The 15,000-nt window shown below is 44.1% G+C and overlaps 2 protein-coding genes across 3 annotated transcripts in view; one reads left to right on the forward strand and one right to left on the reverse strand.

The window, feature by feature from the left end:
- LOC125300813 (glypican-1-like) overlaps positions 1-5,237 on the forward strand; it is a 78,006-nt gene extending 72,769 nt beyond the window's left edge. The window contains exons 9-10 of the mRNA XM_048252946.1: positions 865-1,040; positions 1,922-5,237. Of these exons, the coding sequence (XP_048108903.1) occupies positions 865-1,040; positions 1,922-2,124 (379 nt within the window). The 3' untranslated portion in view covers positions 2,125-5,237. The remainder of the gene's footprint in view (positions 1-864; positions 1,041-1,921) is intronic.
- A 3,560-nt stretch (positions 5,238-8,797) lies between these two features.
- LOC125306981 (protein FAM227A-like) overlaps positions 8,798-15,000 on the reverse strand; it is a 13,886-nt gene continuing 7,683 nt past the window's right edge. For both annotated transcript variants that reach the window (XM_048262775.1, XM_048262693.1), the window contains exons 16-17: positions 10,798-10,870; positions 8,798-9,222 (exon numbers count right to left, since the gene is read on the reverse strand). In XM_048262775.1, coding sequence (XP_048118732.1) covers positions 9,184-9,222; positions 10,798-10,870 — 112 coding nt within the window. In that variant the 3' untranslated portion in view covers positions 8,798-9,183. The remainder of the gene's footprint in view (positions 9,223-10,797; positions 10,871-15,000) is intronic.

The following is a 15,000-nucleotide window of genomic DNA, read 5'->3' on the forward strand; positions in this document are numbered from 1 at the left end:
TGACCTTGTGTGCAAATCAAAAGGACAGCTTTTGCTTTTTTTTGGAGGAGTTTGAAATACAAACCTCTGGTTAAATTGCTCTTGGATGCTTCGAGGTTTGCGATGTCCCCTGGGAACTCAGTATAAAAGTAAACAAAGAATTACTTATTGTTTCTCTTGTTTATTAAACTAGTCAAAATAAAGAACATTTCGCTTGTGGGCGGTAATGATTGTCAACGGGCAAAAACAATCAGATTCCCAAGCCTACATCAGCTGGAAAATATTTAGAGTTCAGATTTGAACCAAAATCCATCTGGATTTCCTCAGCACACCCAAAGCTAAAAAAACAGGAGCCACCTAATGCAGACAGAAACCATGGTTTTTATATCAGTTCTGTGTGTCCAATTAGAAAGGCCTGGTATGAGAGGATACAAACTCAGCTTGTTGCACCATGTGCGTTGCGTAAGCGCCGAGGCAACAGAGTGGGAGAGCCAGAGGCAGGCAGTGCCAGGCTGGTAAACAAGGCTGCCACACTTCATGTGGCAAAAAGCAACGTGTTACTGGGAAGTGTTTTAAAAGAAACGTGTTAGTGGGGTGTGCTTTAAAAGCAACGTGTTACTGGGAAGTGTTTTAAAAGAAACGTGTTAGTGGGGTGTGCTTTAAAAGCAACGTGTTAGTGGGGAGTGTTTTACAGTAAAAGCAACTTGTTAGTGGGAAGTGTTTTAAAAGCAATAGTGGTGGGAGCACCACAGGAAATGCTGTGTCTCCATGACTGTTGGTTGAATACTTCCTGCTGGTGATACATCTGTACATCACTCAAATACATGTCTGTGTGTGTGTGTGTGTGTGTGTGTGTGTGTGTGTGTGTGTGTGTGTGTGTGGTAGGTACCTGCCAGAGATGATGGGTGATGGCCTGGCCAGCCAGATTAATAACCCTGAGGTGGAGATTGACATCACCAAGCCAGACATGACCATTCGCCAGCAGATCATGCAGCTGAAGATCATGACCAACCGCCTGAAGAACGCCCTCAATGGCAACGACGTCGACTTCCAGGACACCAGTGAGTCTTCTCCTACCAGTCTCACAGTCATTTCACACACACACACACACACACACACACACACACACACACACACACATACACACACACACACACACACACACACACACACACACACACACACACACACACACACACACACACACATGCATACACACACACACACACACACACACACACATACACACACACAGAGACACAGACACACACACACACACACACACACACACACACACACACACACACACACACACACACACACACACACACACACACACACACACATGCACACATACAGAGACGCACCCACAATAATGTGGACTTGCCAGTGACTACTTCATAGAATGTCAGCTGCCTACCAGTTGTCATCAGCATAGAGACTCATTAGACTCCATCTGTATGAAGTGCATACCTTTATTCAAAGGGAGGTGCCATGAGTCTGGTTAAGTGCTATTTTTAGCGTAAGCTGGGATTAAATGACAGCGAATGAGAGGCGAGATAATAATGGAAAAAAGATGATGTTTAGCCTAATTTGTGATGCTATTCACAGACCAGAGGTCACTGAATGCATTAGGGAGCTGTCATTAACATCTGCAGTAATGCAGTCTCTCGTGTTTATCCAAAGCTTTTGACACTTGACTAGTGCGGCTTGTGTGTGTGTGTGTGTGTGTGTGTGTGTGTGTGTGTGTGTGTGTGTGTGAGAGTGTGTGTGTGTGTCTAAGTGTGAATGTGTGCAGACAGCAGTGCTGTGCAAAATATGAATCATCAACTTTGTTTAAAAACTGTCATTTGTGAGTCAGTGATACAGTGAAATGATGTGGTTTAAGTCTAATGTGTGTGTGTGTGTGTGTGTGTGTGTGTGTGTGTGTGTGTGTCCGCAGGTGATGACATGAGTGGCTCAGGCAGCGGGGTGTGTAGTGACGAGTCGTGTGTCCCCATCCCTGAGATCCCCATGACCAAGACAGTCCAGCCCAAAGAAGCGGCCCCGTTCGATGAACGCGTGCGGGGCGCAGCCACCCTCAACCTGCCTTGCGTCGCACTCACCTGCCTGCTCTCATTGGTCACGCTGCTGCTTAGGCGATAATTGGCAGACATCTCCACCAATGGGGGGACTGAGGTTGGGGGGGAAAGGGAGGATGAATGAGGGGGAGGGAGGAAAGGGCTGGGTTAGTTACTTTGCCAAAAAATACATTGAAAACAAACAAAAAAGGTAACAAAATGAATGGACTCCTTTTTGTCCCCGATCAAGAACAGAAAGGAATATCGTTAGGATTTCTTTTTTTGTTCTTTCTTCGTCTTCTTTTTTTTTCTAAATATGGCACGACTAGAGCTGGTCTTTTTGGTGGTCTTTTTGTTTCTGGTGTTTGGGTTCCTTGAGGGGGAAAAAAAAAACAACAAATCTGTACTTAGAAATGTTCATCAAAACCTTTAGAAATAGATCTCTGTATACTTAAACCAAGTAACCACACCATGGGAGAGCTTCTTTGTAGTGCTGAGCCAAATTTTCATTTTTGTGTGGGGTTTTTTTGCTCCTCAGTAATACAGGCTTTAAGATTGTTTATTTATTAGTTTTTAAAAAGGGAGAACAGCAGAGTTCTACATCCAAAGCCTTTTTTTCCTATTCCTTTAAAATTGTGATTGTAAGAGCGCAGGCCCTTAAAATTCACCCAGAAAATCTAGTCTTCTGAGTAGGCCCAAATTGACCATTATAATTTGACTCATCAGTCCACTCGGGCTTCTTAAAGCAGACAACTTTGGACTGTAAGCACATTTTCCTTGTCGGTATCTTCAGGTCCACTTGATGTGGGCAGTCAGAGTACATCCAAATGATACACACTTTGGAGAATGTGTGTGAATCCTGAAGAGTGCAGTCCTGAATTTTGGGGACATTTTGGATTGAAAACCTAAATTTTAGCTCAGCGCTATCAGTGAGCAGATAGAAGAACAGGCTTGAAGAACGGATGTGGTTGTCTCGTGTGTAAAACACGCTCGCACCATCTGACAAGCTGAAAAGCTTAAAATGTGTGCCGTTCTCTCAAGATTGGTTTGTTTTCTCAAGGCTGAGAGCGACGCGTTCGTGTGTGTGTGTGTGTTTGTGTGTCAGTGTGCATATATGTATGTGTTTGTGCATGCACACATGCGTGTATGTGTGTGTGCGTGTGTATGTGTGTGTGTGTGAGAGAGAGAGTTTGTCTCGTCCAGAAGCTCTAGGTTTGTGCAGCTGAGGGAGCTGGGGACCCAAGTGTTGAGAGCTCTGTAGGCCAGTTCAAAGACCATCAGTAGGCCAGGACAGAACCGCAAATGGAACACACAGAACAGGAACACTGTCCCAGCTCAGCGAACCCCCCAGTGGAGGCAGGAGAACGCACTGCACTGTAGAACCACTTCTCACAACAACAAGAAAAAAACAATGTGTAAATGCTTCTGATTTGCTTTTTTGAGTTAGATAAATTAGGGATTATAAATATGTGATGACAAAATGAAATCTGTATTTCTCTCTTTCTCGCTCGCTCGCTCGCTCTCTCTCTCTCTCTTTCTCTTTTTTTGTTTTGCTTCCCATTCTTTGTAACATTCTCCTGTGTGATGCCAAAATGCAAACTTGGTCTCCCTGATAATTCACAGGCATGCACGCCACAATGTTTGAAAAACTATACTGCAATGTGAGAATGTTTTTGTACTAGTTTGTTGCAGAGAGTCTGTCAGTGGAACAGATGCAAGACAGGATGGGAAAGGGATATGTGTGTGTGTTTTAATCCTGATGGGTACTAAGGCTTTGTGAGATCTATCCCTTTTGTGGATGGGGATTTTGTGGATGATAGCAAGAGTGTTTGTGTGTGTGTGTGTGTGTGCTTGTGCTTATATATGTGTGTGTGTCTGAGTGCATGTGTGCAATAGATCGTTTTTGCTGCACATGTGTAGAAATGTATGGCAGAGTATGACTGTGCTTGTTCTTGAGTCGCTGTAGACTTTGATGTCGAAAGTGGCAGAAATATGACTAACACAAGAGGTGCTTGGAAGCGCGGGGAAGCCTAGACATGACTGCGTCAGACCGCGCCGGAGCCCATCATGGGGCTGCTGGGTTGAGTGCAGCCCGTCCTCCTGGCAGGTGCGTTAACAGATGGCACACAGTGTGTGACGCGTGTGTGTGTGTGTGTGTGTGTAAGTGTGTGCGTGTGTGATGCCCTTCCCTTCGGGCACTGCCACTGAGCATGTGGGCTTTTGTATCGTGGCACAGCACAGCCACCTAGCCCATGGGTACAGAAAGTGCCCCCTGCTGATCTCCGCCTTGACGCAGTGCTGGCGAGATCTGACCCCCTCCGGTCAGCGTGCGCTTGGGATGCGTTTGAAAGAGGGAACTCTAATGACCTAGTGCTGGGGTCCCTGGTGTGAGCTGACTGTGTCAGCTTCTTGCAGTATTTCCCCATTGCGACATTCCAAGGCAAATTACGTATGGGAAAATAAAAAACAAACAAACAAACAAACTAACAAAAAACACAAACAAGATGTAACTTGTTACGTTTCATACCAATGGCTGTCCCTCTCTTTGTCTGTCACATCTCACTGTCATTGGCTGACAATTTGCACAACCTCTGTCCCTTTGTCCTATTTCACCCCCCAGCACCCCCACCCTAACCCCAGCCCCGATCCTAAAGTTCATTTCAATTGCTGCACTTTTCATGACGCATGTGGCCTCCCTGTCCACGGGCTGGCGTCGGCTGCATAACAGCATCACAGGATAGGGGATCAATACTTGAGAAGCACCCTGCAGAAAGATCCATCGATCGGGACTCCCGATTTATGTATGCGGACAGTACAGGGGTTGATGGATGGCGAGAACCGCTCCACTCGGAGACAAAACTAAAGAGCAGTCGGAGACCAGGGGCCCAGTAAGCCCCCTGACCCCTCCCCCCCACCTCTGTCTAATGTTGAATGTGGCAGGCATTTATGAAATGTGCCGAATTTGTTTTGTTTTTCTTTTGAGAAACCATTCTGATATATATATTTTTTCTTTGTCTTCTGTTTTGTCGTTTTAATGAGGAAAAAAATGATAAATGAAACATTGGTTTGTTTTCATAGCCACAACAGTGCAAGGAAATGAGGTTGGAGAAGAAAAAAAAATTGAAAATTATGTGTCAGTTGCTGTTGTATGTTCCTGATACCTTGTGTCAATTATATACGTCATTAAGATTTTCAAGATCTCTGTGTGGAACTCATTTCATTTCATGTGGGTCTTTCCCTGCATGAGAGGACAGTCTCTCTCTCTCTCTCTGTCTCTCTCTGTCTCTCTCTCTCTCTCTCTCTCTCTCTCTCTCTCTCTCTCTCTCTCTCCTCTCTCTCTCTCTCTCTCTCTCTCTCTCTCTCTCTCTCTCTCTCTCTGTCTCTCTCTCCTCTCTCTCTCTCTCTCTCTCTCTCTCTCTCTGTCTCTCTCTCCTCTCTCTCTGTCTCTCTCTCTCTCTCTCTCTCTCTCTCTCTCTCTCTCTCTCTCTCTCTTCTCTCTCTCTCTCTCTCTCTCTCTCTCTCTCTCTCTCTCTCTCTCTCTCTCTCTCTCTCTCTCTCTCTGTCTCTGTGTGTGCATTTCTCACCTTTCCCCACAGTCAGAGGCATGTTCAGAAGAACCAGCGCTGCCACAGCAGAAATAATGACCAACCACATATACACATGTGGTGTAGTTCAGCAGGAATACCTAATGGACCTAAATAAGAGATCAAGAATGTCTTGGGATAAAGATCTTGTCATGGCATGCAGTCTTTAAAACCTTCCGCTGAGCTTACCAAACACAAAAAAGCCAGGGTGTCTCAAACATGAGCCAGCACACAGTAAACCCATTGTTTTAATCACATAACAGACATGGGACTCCTTCGCCCTGTGGTTTGTGTCCAATTAGTCCCCAGCATTGAAACACTGGATTTGTGAGAAAACAATGAGACCAAGATGTACAAAACAAGCAACATCTCAGTTTCAAAGAGTGTCTGGTTACCTTATACCTCTGGTTACTGTATATTCAACACTTGCTTTGTCGGTAGTGTCATGTAGCCTAAACACACACAGTGTGGAAATGTTGACTAAAATGGTGGAGAATGTTTGCAGCATTCACAGCAAAGGCCACAAGGTGTAGAACACACTAGCCTTTATCACGGCATGCCTGTCCTTTTTAGATAGACAGGTGGGGGGGTCGATGTGGCTCCCCAATTTTTCTGCCAACAAGGGTAGTCACAGAAATGGAGCCAGCCACACCAGTGCAAATGGTTCCAGGCAGAAATGGGGAAGGCGGATGTGGTGTTTTTATGTGCCCCCCACCACCAGGAGATATAAAAACAAAACAAACAGCTGATCAGAAGGAGCAAAAGCAGCGAGATATACAGGAGACATTTTCGGAATATGGCAAACTTGAAAGACAGAGAAATCACAGAGCCCCTTTCCCTTCATCATGTAGTTCCAAAGGCACATCCTCTGCACTTGCTATGTAGTCAGCAGGGTTGTGCAAAATTCAAATTGCAATTCTGCTTCCTGTTTGCTAACTCAATTGAAATGCAAGTGAAATTCAAGAATTGAATTGGAATTTAAGAGCTAGTTTCAATTCAATTCTGTAATTTTGCTCAACCCTGGTAGCCAGCTTTGCTTTGTAGCTCATATTTGAATCTGTTATAGTTATGTATTTTTATCCCTACAAAACATTTGGTAATAGGCCTAATTATGTAAATGTAAAAAAAGGAGGAAATTGCAGCTTCTCTTTTAGGTTCACAGTTATGCAACTTTAAATTGAATTTCCGGCTATTTTAGGTCTGTGTTTCTCATTACCGCTCTCCTCCCACCTTTCTTCAATCTCAGGAAGCAATCATGTATTACTTTAGGAGGATTTATGTCTCAATATTTCCCTATCTGAAGGCTCCGGTCTGTTTATTCCTCAAATCTATTCAGGGATCAGGGATGTGCCGCTCTATCTCACCATTCATTTCCATCTCCCAATCCTTTCTGTGTCAACATCGCCTCGTCTAGATTAGATATTAAATCATTTGTCATTTATAGCTGTAATGTCGTGGAGCAGCTAAGTCAATACATCTGAGAGATGTCTCTCTTCATTGTGCTGCCTTGGTGTTCCTCTACGAGGAGGTTCTTTGAAACGCCGCCGGCCACATAAAAGGCCAACATACTGGTCCACCAGCCTTCATCACTCATTGGCCATGATGAAGTGATCAGTATTTTCCCTTGGACACTGACCCTAATCCATGAAATTCAAACAAGAAGGTGGAGTGCCTTGATCGGAACGTTATCTCATATCTCAAATCTAGTCACGGCTGTCTAGGTTTTTTTTGCTGTTGTTTTTTAGGAGGATCTTTCCAAGTTGACAGAACCATGCCAAGAGAAGCAAAAAAGCATTTGATGTTTTTAAAACACATTTCAAATGGATTATATCAGATATATCTGTTAACACAGCCATCAATCTTCTGAAGAAAGCCAACTCTTGTTGCCTGTATCAGTATTTTCTGACAGGCCAGTGCAGTGATATCTGTCAATCACTGCCCGTCTATTGGGTTCTGTCCAATGAGTTCTTCTGACTCATCTTCTCAAAGAAATGTGGGCAGCATGCAGACAGGCAATCACTTGATTTTTCTCTTCTCAGAGGTTCTTACAAGTCCAAACTCAATACACTCTCCCAGATGGCTGCTGATCCGGGAACTGAACCATGACAAATCAGCGCTGCATTAGTGGCTATCTGGCTCATGCCTTAATGAAGTTATTACAGTCGTGCCAGTCTGACCAGGCGCAGTCTGGTATCAGGACCGACTGTTGTCTGGCCCTAATCTGGGCCACATCTGAGCCAGAGCTGCTACTCAGACGGCTATCTGGACATGTGCAAGAAATCATGCTTTGACATCCCTGGCCAGGGATCGCTGGTTGGAAAGTACACAAGCCCCACGGGTCATTGGGGTAAAAGGGATTAAGAGCGAGACAAACTTGCATCATGTTGAATGTGAACTGATAACACATTTAAGCGTCGTCTGCAGCAGCGACTCTAATCTGGATGATCTAAATTCTAGCATAAAGAAAACACGGACCCATTTCAAGGATGACTAATACCATAAAACCAAGTCCTCTCATTCCCATAATTAATTTTACATGAGCTTTCTTCTCAGTCATTAACTTACTTATGTATGCAACCGCAGCCCCGTCGGCAGGATAAGCATCTCGCCGAAATATTTTGTGCAGTATCACGTCGAGTAGCCAGTGAGCCAACTGAAGCAAAAATGTTCCAGCCAAATCTCCTTACATGGTCTGTGTGGCCTTGTGCTTTTTGGCTGGGGGTGTGCGCCTTGGCTATAATCTGACATCTCACCAGAATGTGTCTTTGAGATAATTCTTGTTTACAGACTCCATCGACAGACATCTTAGCCACCTCGGAAACCACACCTCAGCCATAGCTCTGAGGTCAAAGGCGGTTTGTTAATGAAACATGTCGTTTGGCTGAATACAGCTCCCTGACAGATAGAATAGAAACAATTGCAGCTCCCCAAAACACATACCTGATACACTCCGGAGGTAACTCATGGGCGCGGCTGCAAACTGTCTGGCTTTATTTCACAGAGCGGACTGCTACTTCAGGCTAAAGCAACTGATTCAATATGGCTGCGATCTCTTCAGCTTTACTGATGTTTCTTTTCAGGAGAATTGAGAGATCCTCCACTGGCACCACTCTGCAGTGGGCTTTGCCTCCTTCAGCCTACAGGCCTACACCTGCAACAGATAAAGTTGAAAACTGCTGCACAACTGCAGCCCCTGATCCAAAAGAAATACCTGCTCATTATAATAGTGTGCATACTGCCATCAAGTGGCTAGATTTATTATTGCATTACATCACTGAGAATTTATTTCAAAGGGGGACATTATGTTTGTTTTCTCTACAGGAGGTTACAGATAAAAGAAACATAGTATGAAATACCATTTCTTAAATGAATACATACATGACTATGTGGAAAATAAAAGCAGCAAGACAAACCAGACTTACATAGCATTCATTTTAATTCAGGCACATAGATGTAATCCCCCTGGCTGATTTAAGACCACAGGAAGTGAGTCAGTAATTGCTGTCTGCATGATGAGTAAAGGTTTTTGTTCATTGCCAGCATGGCTACATCTACTGAGTTCAGGAGCTCTCAGAGGTTGGGTCTATCTCCTCCTCTTTCTGAAAGAGAGATTTTCTCTGGTCTGTTACTGTTACTTTTTTACTTAAAATGAAGCACAATAAGCAATAAAAAAAAAAAAATGTGAAAAAATATTTTTGGAACAGATACATTTCAGTATGTTACTTTGGAGCAACAACATGCAACAGTGGTAATAAATAGAAATGGATTTAATTAAAAAAAACACATTTTTCTGATTTTATCGATCACATTTTATGAAAGTACTCATTAAATAACAACATATACAGAATAATTTCCACTGACAAAAAAAGCCAGATGCTGTCGGTGGTCATTTTCGTGGAGGTTTGTTACCTACAAGCATCAATGCGCAACAAAGGAAACTAAGTTTTACCAAACTCATTTTCAGTTCAGTTTTTATGCTTTAAATTCACTCAATGGCTCTAAAAGAGATTGTCATCATTCAAATCATTGCTATAAAGTACTGCCATATGTACACAGAGATGGTTCTTGCTCAGCCCCCTGACTTTCAGGGGGTAAGCTGAGTGCAGTACAAAGGTGGGAACCGAAAGGACCCACCCTGAGCCGCAACAACATACATCACCACACAATCTTGTGCTGTGCCTGTAGGCCAATTGTTTTCCCATCTTTTTGACCACCACAGCAGGAAAATAAAAGGAGGCGGGCACAGGTGAGGATAGTGAAGTCAAGCGGTCTACTGTAAGCCCCACTATACAATGGGCGCTGTCCCTCACCCCATTTCCCTTTGGCCACCTCACTCTCTTGCATGTACCGTTCATAATCCTTTTGCCATTGTTTAAGGCAATGGACACCTTATTACAACTTACAAGTAGCAAATTGACAAGTATGACTGCTCCACCAGGGCTTGTGAGGAGCGCTGGTGCGGCATATCATTGGACCTCACTATTCACTATCCAATCAGCAGTAGCGACAACCAATTTGGGCCCACACATGATCACACACACACACACACACACACACACACACACACACACACACACACACACACGCACACGCACACACATACATACACACACACACACACTCACACAAATACACACACACAAACACACACACACACACACTCTCACACTCACATCTATTGGAAGCTACAGTCCTAAACAACATAAATATTTCTATATGGAATAGTTAAATCAATTATAATATTAAAAAATATTGTTATTTATGACAATAATATACCAAAACAAGGTATATTGTGAAAATCAGAATAATATTTGGTGATTCCCTGACATCTCAATGGCATGTTTACAACCAAGCATAAAATATAGAATCTGCAGTCCACTGTTGCATGTTGTTGCTTTGAGGCAACATGGCTATTTTATCAATATACAAAATAAATACTTGAGGAAACCATTAAAAATCGATAGTAATGAATCCCCTTTTAAGAAAAGCACTTTTCATTGGTGTTTACATTTTTATGTTTGAGAAACTGAGAGAGAAACAGCATGTTACCCTGAGGCAACACTATGCAATAGAGGGATAATCACATTACTGTAACTCACATCAATTCACAGCAAGGTCAATAAAAACATTTAGGAGAAAAAAACAACACAGCTGTTCCTGACAGAAGAACTTACAGTAGTGTCAGGGTAGAGCTTCTGGTAGTACCGCTTCACACTGGACTGCTGGGACAGAATTGTTGTCTGCTTCCTGTGAATGAGAGAAAAGAAAGTAATTATGTCAACATGTTTTACAGTACATTACATTTAGCAGACACTGTTAGCCAAAGTGACTTACATTTATCAACTATATTACGAGGGATTACATTGTCCCCAGAGCAACTTGGGGTTAAGTACCTTGCTCAAGGCCACAATGGTAGAAGCCGGTAATTGAACCAACAACGTTACAGGCTGCTGCACACTAGCCCCGCTCCTTAACCACTACACTGCCACCGCTCCACCTTACTATACACATCTCATTTTGCAGTGTGTGTGGTCATATATGAGGGTCAAACAATGATGGAATTCATCATTAACTGCTAAACTACCAGTATACTATGTGTGTGTGTGTGTGTGTGTGTGTGTTACGCTGTCTACATTCCTCCACAAGCCAACACAGATGCTGCGGTTTCAGAATTGCAAGAAGTGTTAAATAGACAACAACACACGCACCCTGAAGCTGCGCTTATTGTGGCCGGTGATTTCAATCAAGTACATCTGAACCGGTCCATGCCTGAATTTATTCAACACATTCACTTCCCTACTCGTGGTGACAACACACTGGATCACTGCTACACACAGTTCAAGAACAGTTACAAAGCGAAGTCTCTACCAGCTTTCGGAAAATCAGATCATGCCGCTGTTTTCCTACTGCCTGTGTACAAACAGAGAAGTCGGACGGACCCCCCAGTGACGAAGGAGGTCAAGCGCTGGACTGACCAATCGGAAGCCAGGCTACAGGACGCCCTTAGCAACGTTGACTGGGAGATGTTCAAGACGAACTCTGCTGACATCAATGAGTTTACGGAAGTATCATTGAGTTACATCAATATGCTAACTGATTCCATCATCCCAACTGTAAGATCCGAAGCTTCCCCTAACCAGAAACCATGGGTGGATAGAGAAGTGAGAACGGCATTAAAGACACGCACCATGACTTATAATGCTGGGCTTATTTCAGGGATATGACGGATTACAAAGCAGCATCTTATAGTTTACGTAGTGCAATTAAAGATGCAAGCGGCGCTATAGAGACAGAGTTGAAGCTGATTTCTTGGAGGGTGATCCAGCACGAGTGTGGAAAGGACTCCGAACCATCACTGGCTTTGAAAGAAAGTCCCTCCTATGATGAATGTGAGTAAAGCCTCCCCTGATGAACTTAATGCTTTTATGCTCGCTTTGACATGAAAACACAGACTATATTGGACTAGCTGCAGCATGTGAAGCAAATGAGGATGCACCTTTCTGTGTCTCTGAGGTCGATGTGAGCAATGCCTTTAGGGGAGGGTAAATTGTAGAAAAGCTACTGGACCGGATGGAATTTCTAACAGGGTTTTGAAATCCCTGCGCTGCTCAGTTAGCTCCTGTGTTCACTTATATCTTTAACACATCATTGGCTCAAGAGACAGTTCCTACTTGCCTCAAGCAGTCTGTTGTTCCAGTACCGAAAACAAAAGTCCATCATGTCTGAATGACTACCGCCCAGTAGCCCTGACGTCTACAGTGATGAAGTGTTTTGAGAAGCTTGTGAAAACATTATCTGCTCATCCCTCCTGCCTCCTTCGACCCTCCAATTTGCTTTACAGAGCCAACAGGTCTACAGAGGATGCCATCTCAAACCCTCATGCACACCACCTTTAACTCACCTGGAGGAGGGGAATGGGAATTATGTGAGGATGCTGTTCATTGACTTTAGTTCAGCATTCAACACGATAGTACCTCTCACCTTGGTCACAAAGATGAAGGCCTTAGGACTGAACACCACCCTGTGTCACTGGATATTTGACTTCCTCACCAACCGCTCACAAGTGGTTAGAGTGGGGGTCTGACATCTGACTCATTAACCATCAGCACTGGTGCTCCCCAAGGCTGTGTTTTGAGTCCACTGCTGTACAACATCTACACACATGACTGCAAAGCCAACAGTAGTCATACCTCCATCATCAAGTTTGCAGATGACACAGTGATCTTGGGCCTGATTAGTAACAACAATGAACAGTTCTACTTGGATCAGGTTGATGAGGTGGCACAGTGGTGTCAATCTAACAGCTTGACACTGAATATCAATAAAACCAAGGAAATGGTAGTGGATTACAGAAGGCAGCAGCAGAACTACAGTTACACCCCACTAATGATCAGCGGGCAACCTGTAGAGAGAGTCACAAGTTTTAAATACCTTGGTGTCCACATTACTGAAGACTTAACATGGACTGTTAACACTCAATATGTTCTGAAGAAGTCCAGACAACTAACTCTACTTCCTTCACAGCTAAGGAAATTCAAAGTTTCTACATCCATCATGAAGGCCTTCTACACTTCAGCGGTTGAGAGTGTTCTAACTGGTAGCATCATCACCTGGTATGGGAACTCCACAGTTAGAGATTGTAGTACTCTGCAGAGAGTAGTGTGCTCAGCTGAACGTGCTATAAGAACTCAACTCCTGCTCTACAAGATATCTATTCCAGAAGAGTACTCCTAAGAGCCCAAAAGATTCTGAAGGACTCTTCTCATCCTAACAATGGATTATTCCTACCGCTGAAATCAAGAAGACGCCATGTAGTCACAAAGCCAGAACTGAGAGACTCAGGAGTTTTTTATCCCCAGGCCATCCTAACTCCTGAACTCACACTATACTGACTTTGCACACATTCTCCCTCAGCACTCTCAAACATTTTCCCAACTCTGAACTCACACTATACTGACTTTGCACTCATTCACTCCTCAGCACTCATGACCCCACACACACACACACACACCTACAAGACTTTTAGCACTTTTACATCCCTCTCCCTATGCTACAGACCTTTTATTTATTTTCTTATTTCATCACACGTCAAAACACACACACACACACACATATCTGACTTTCTCCAACTTTTGCTTTTTTTATTTATTATTTTTGATTTCTCCTCCATCTACCCATGTCCTTGATTGCCTAGCCTTTCTGCCCCCCCCCCCCCCCCCCCCCACCCCCCATCCCCACACACACACTTACATCATCACTGTCATCACTTTCACATACATACAGCACTCCTCTACATATCTTGCTGCACACTGCCCCCACATACACAGCACATTGTCTTCAGGATCTTCTCCAACACACATCCTCTACATACTTACAGCACACTGCCCCCACCTACCCACACACACACACTACACACATACACACACAGTCACTGCTCCACTCACCACACACACACATCTTCACTGTCATCACTCTACATACATTACATACAGTACTCTGCTTGCAATAGTAAGTCCCTGACCCCCAACACACACACACTTACATCATCACTGTCATCACTTCACATACATGCAGCACACTGCTTGCTACAGTAAGCCTCCTCTACATACTTGCTGCACACTGCCCCCCCACATACACACAGCACATTGTCTTCAGGATCTTCTCCAACACACATCCCTCTACATACCTTACAGCACACTGCCCCACCTACCCACCTACACACTACACACACACACACACACAGTCACTGCTCCACTCCCCCCGCCCACACACACATCTTCACTGTCATCACTCACATACATTACATACAGTACTCTGCTTGCAATAGTAAGTCCCTGCCCCCCTACATACACAGCACATTATTTCATCAGGAAGCTTCTCCAACACACATCCCCAACATACTTACAGCACACTGCCCCAATACACAGCACATTGTCTCATGAGGAAGCTTCTCCAACACACATATTGCACACTGCCCTCTCCCCACATACACAGCACACTATCCCATCCCCTGTCATCCCCCCAACACACACACCAAGACCCTGGCAGTTGGGTTAGCCCCTTGAGCTGGTGGATCTGCCCAAGGTTTCTTCCTTGGTAAGGGAGTTTTTCCTTGCCCTGTTGCTCTTGGTGCTCCTTGTTGGTGCCCCCACCCAATCCCAATCCTCCCCCACCTTTTTTATGCAGCCCTTGCCACTTAATCTACTAAACCCCTCTTCTACTGCATTTTTACCCCCATTAATGCACAAATAGGCTGACACCAGACATAATTTCACTGCATTTCTTACTTCCAGTAACTATATGCATGTGACAATAAACTTCCTTGTATCCTTGTATCCTTGTATCCTTGTATCCTTGTTATGTGTGTGTATAGGTGT

This window comes from Alosa alosa, chromosome 1 (assembly GCF_017589495.1).
Source record: "Alosa alosa isolate M-15738 ecotype Scorff River chromosome 1, AALO_Geno_1.1, whole genome shotgun sequence".
In the NCBI taxonomy this organism is placed as follows: domain Eukaryota; kingdom Metazoa; phylum Chordata; class Actinopteri; order Clupeiformes; family Clupeidae; genus Alosa; species Alosa alosa.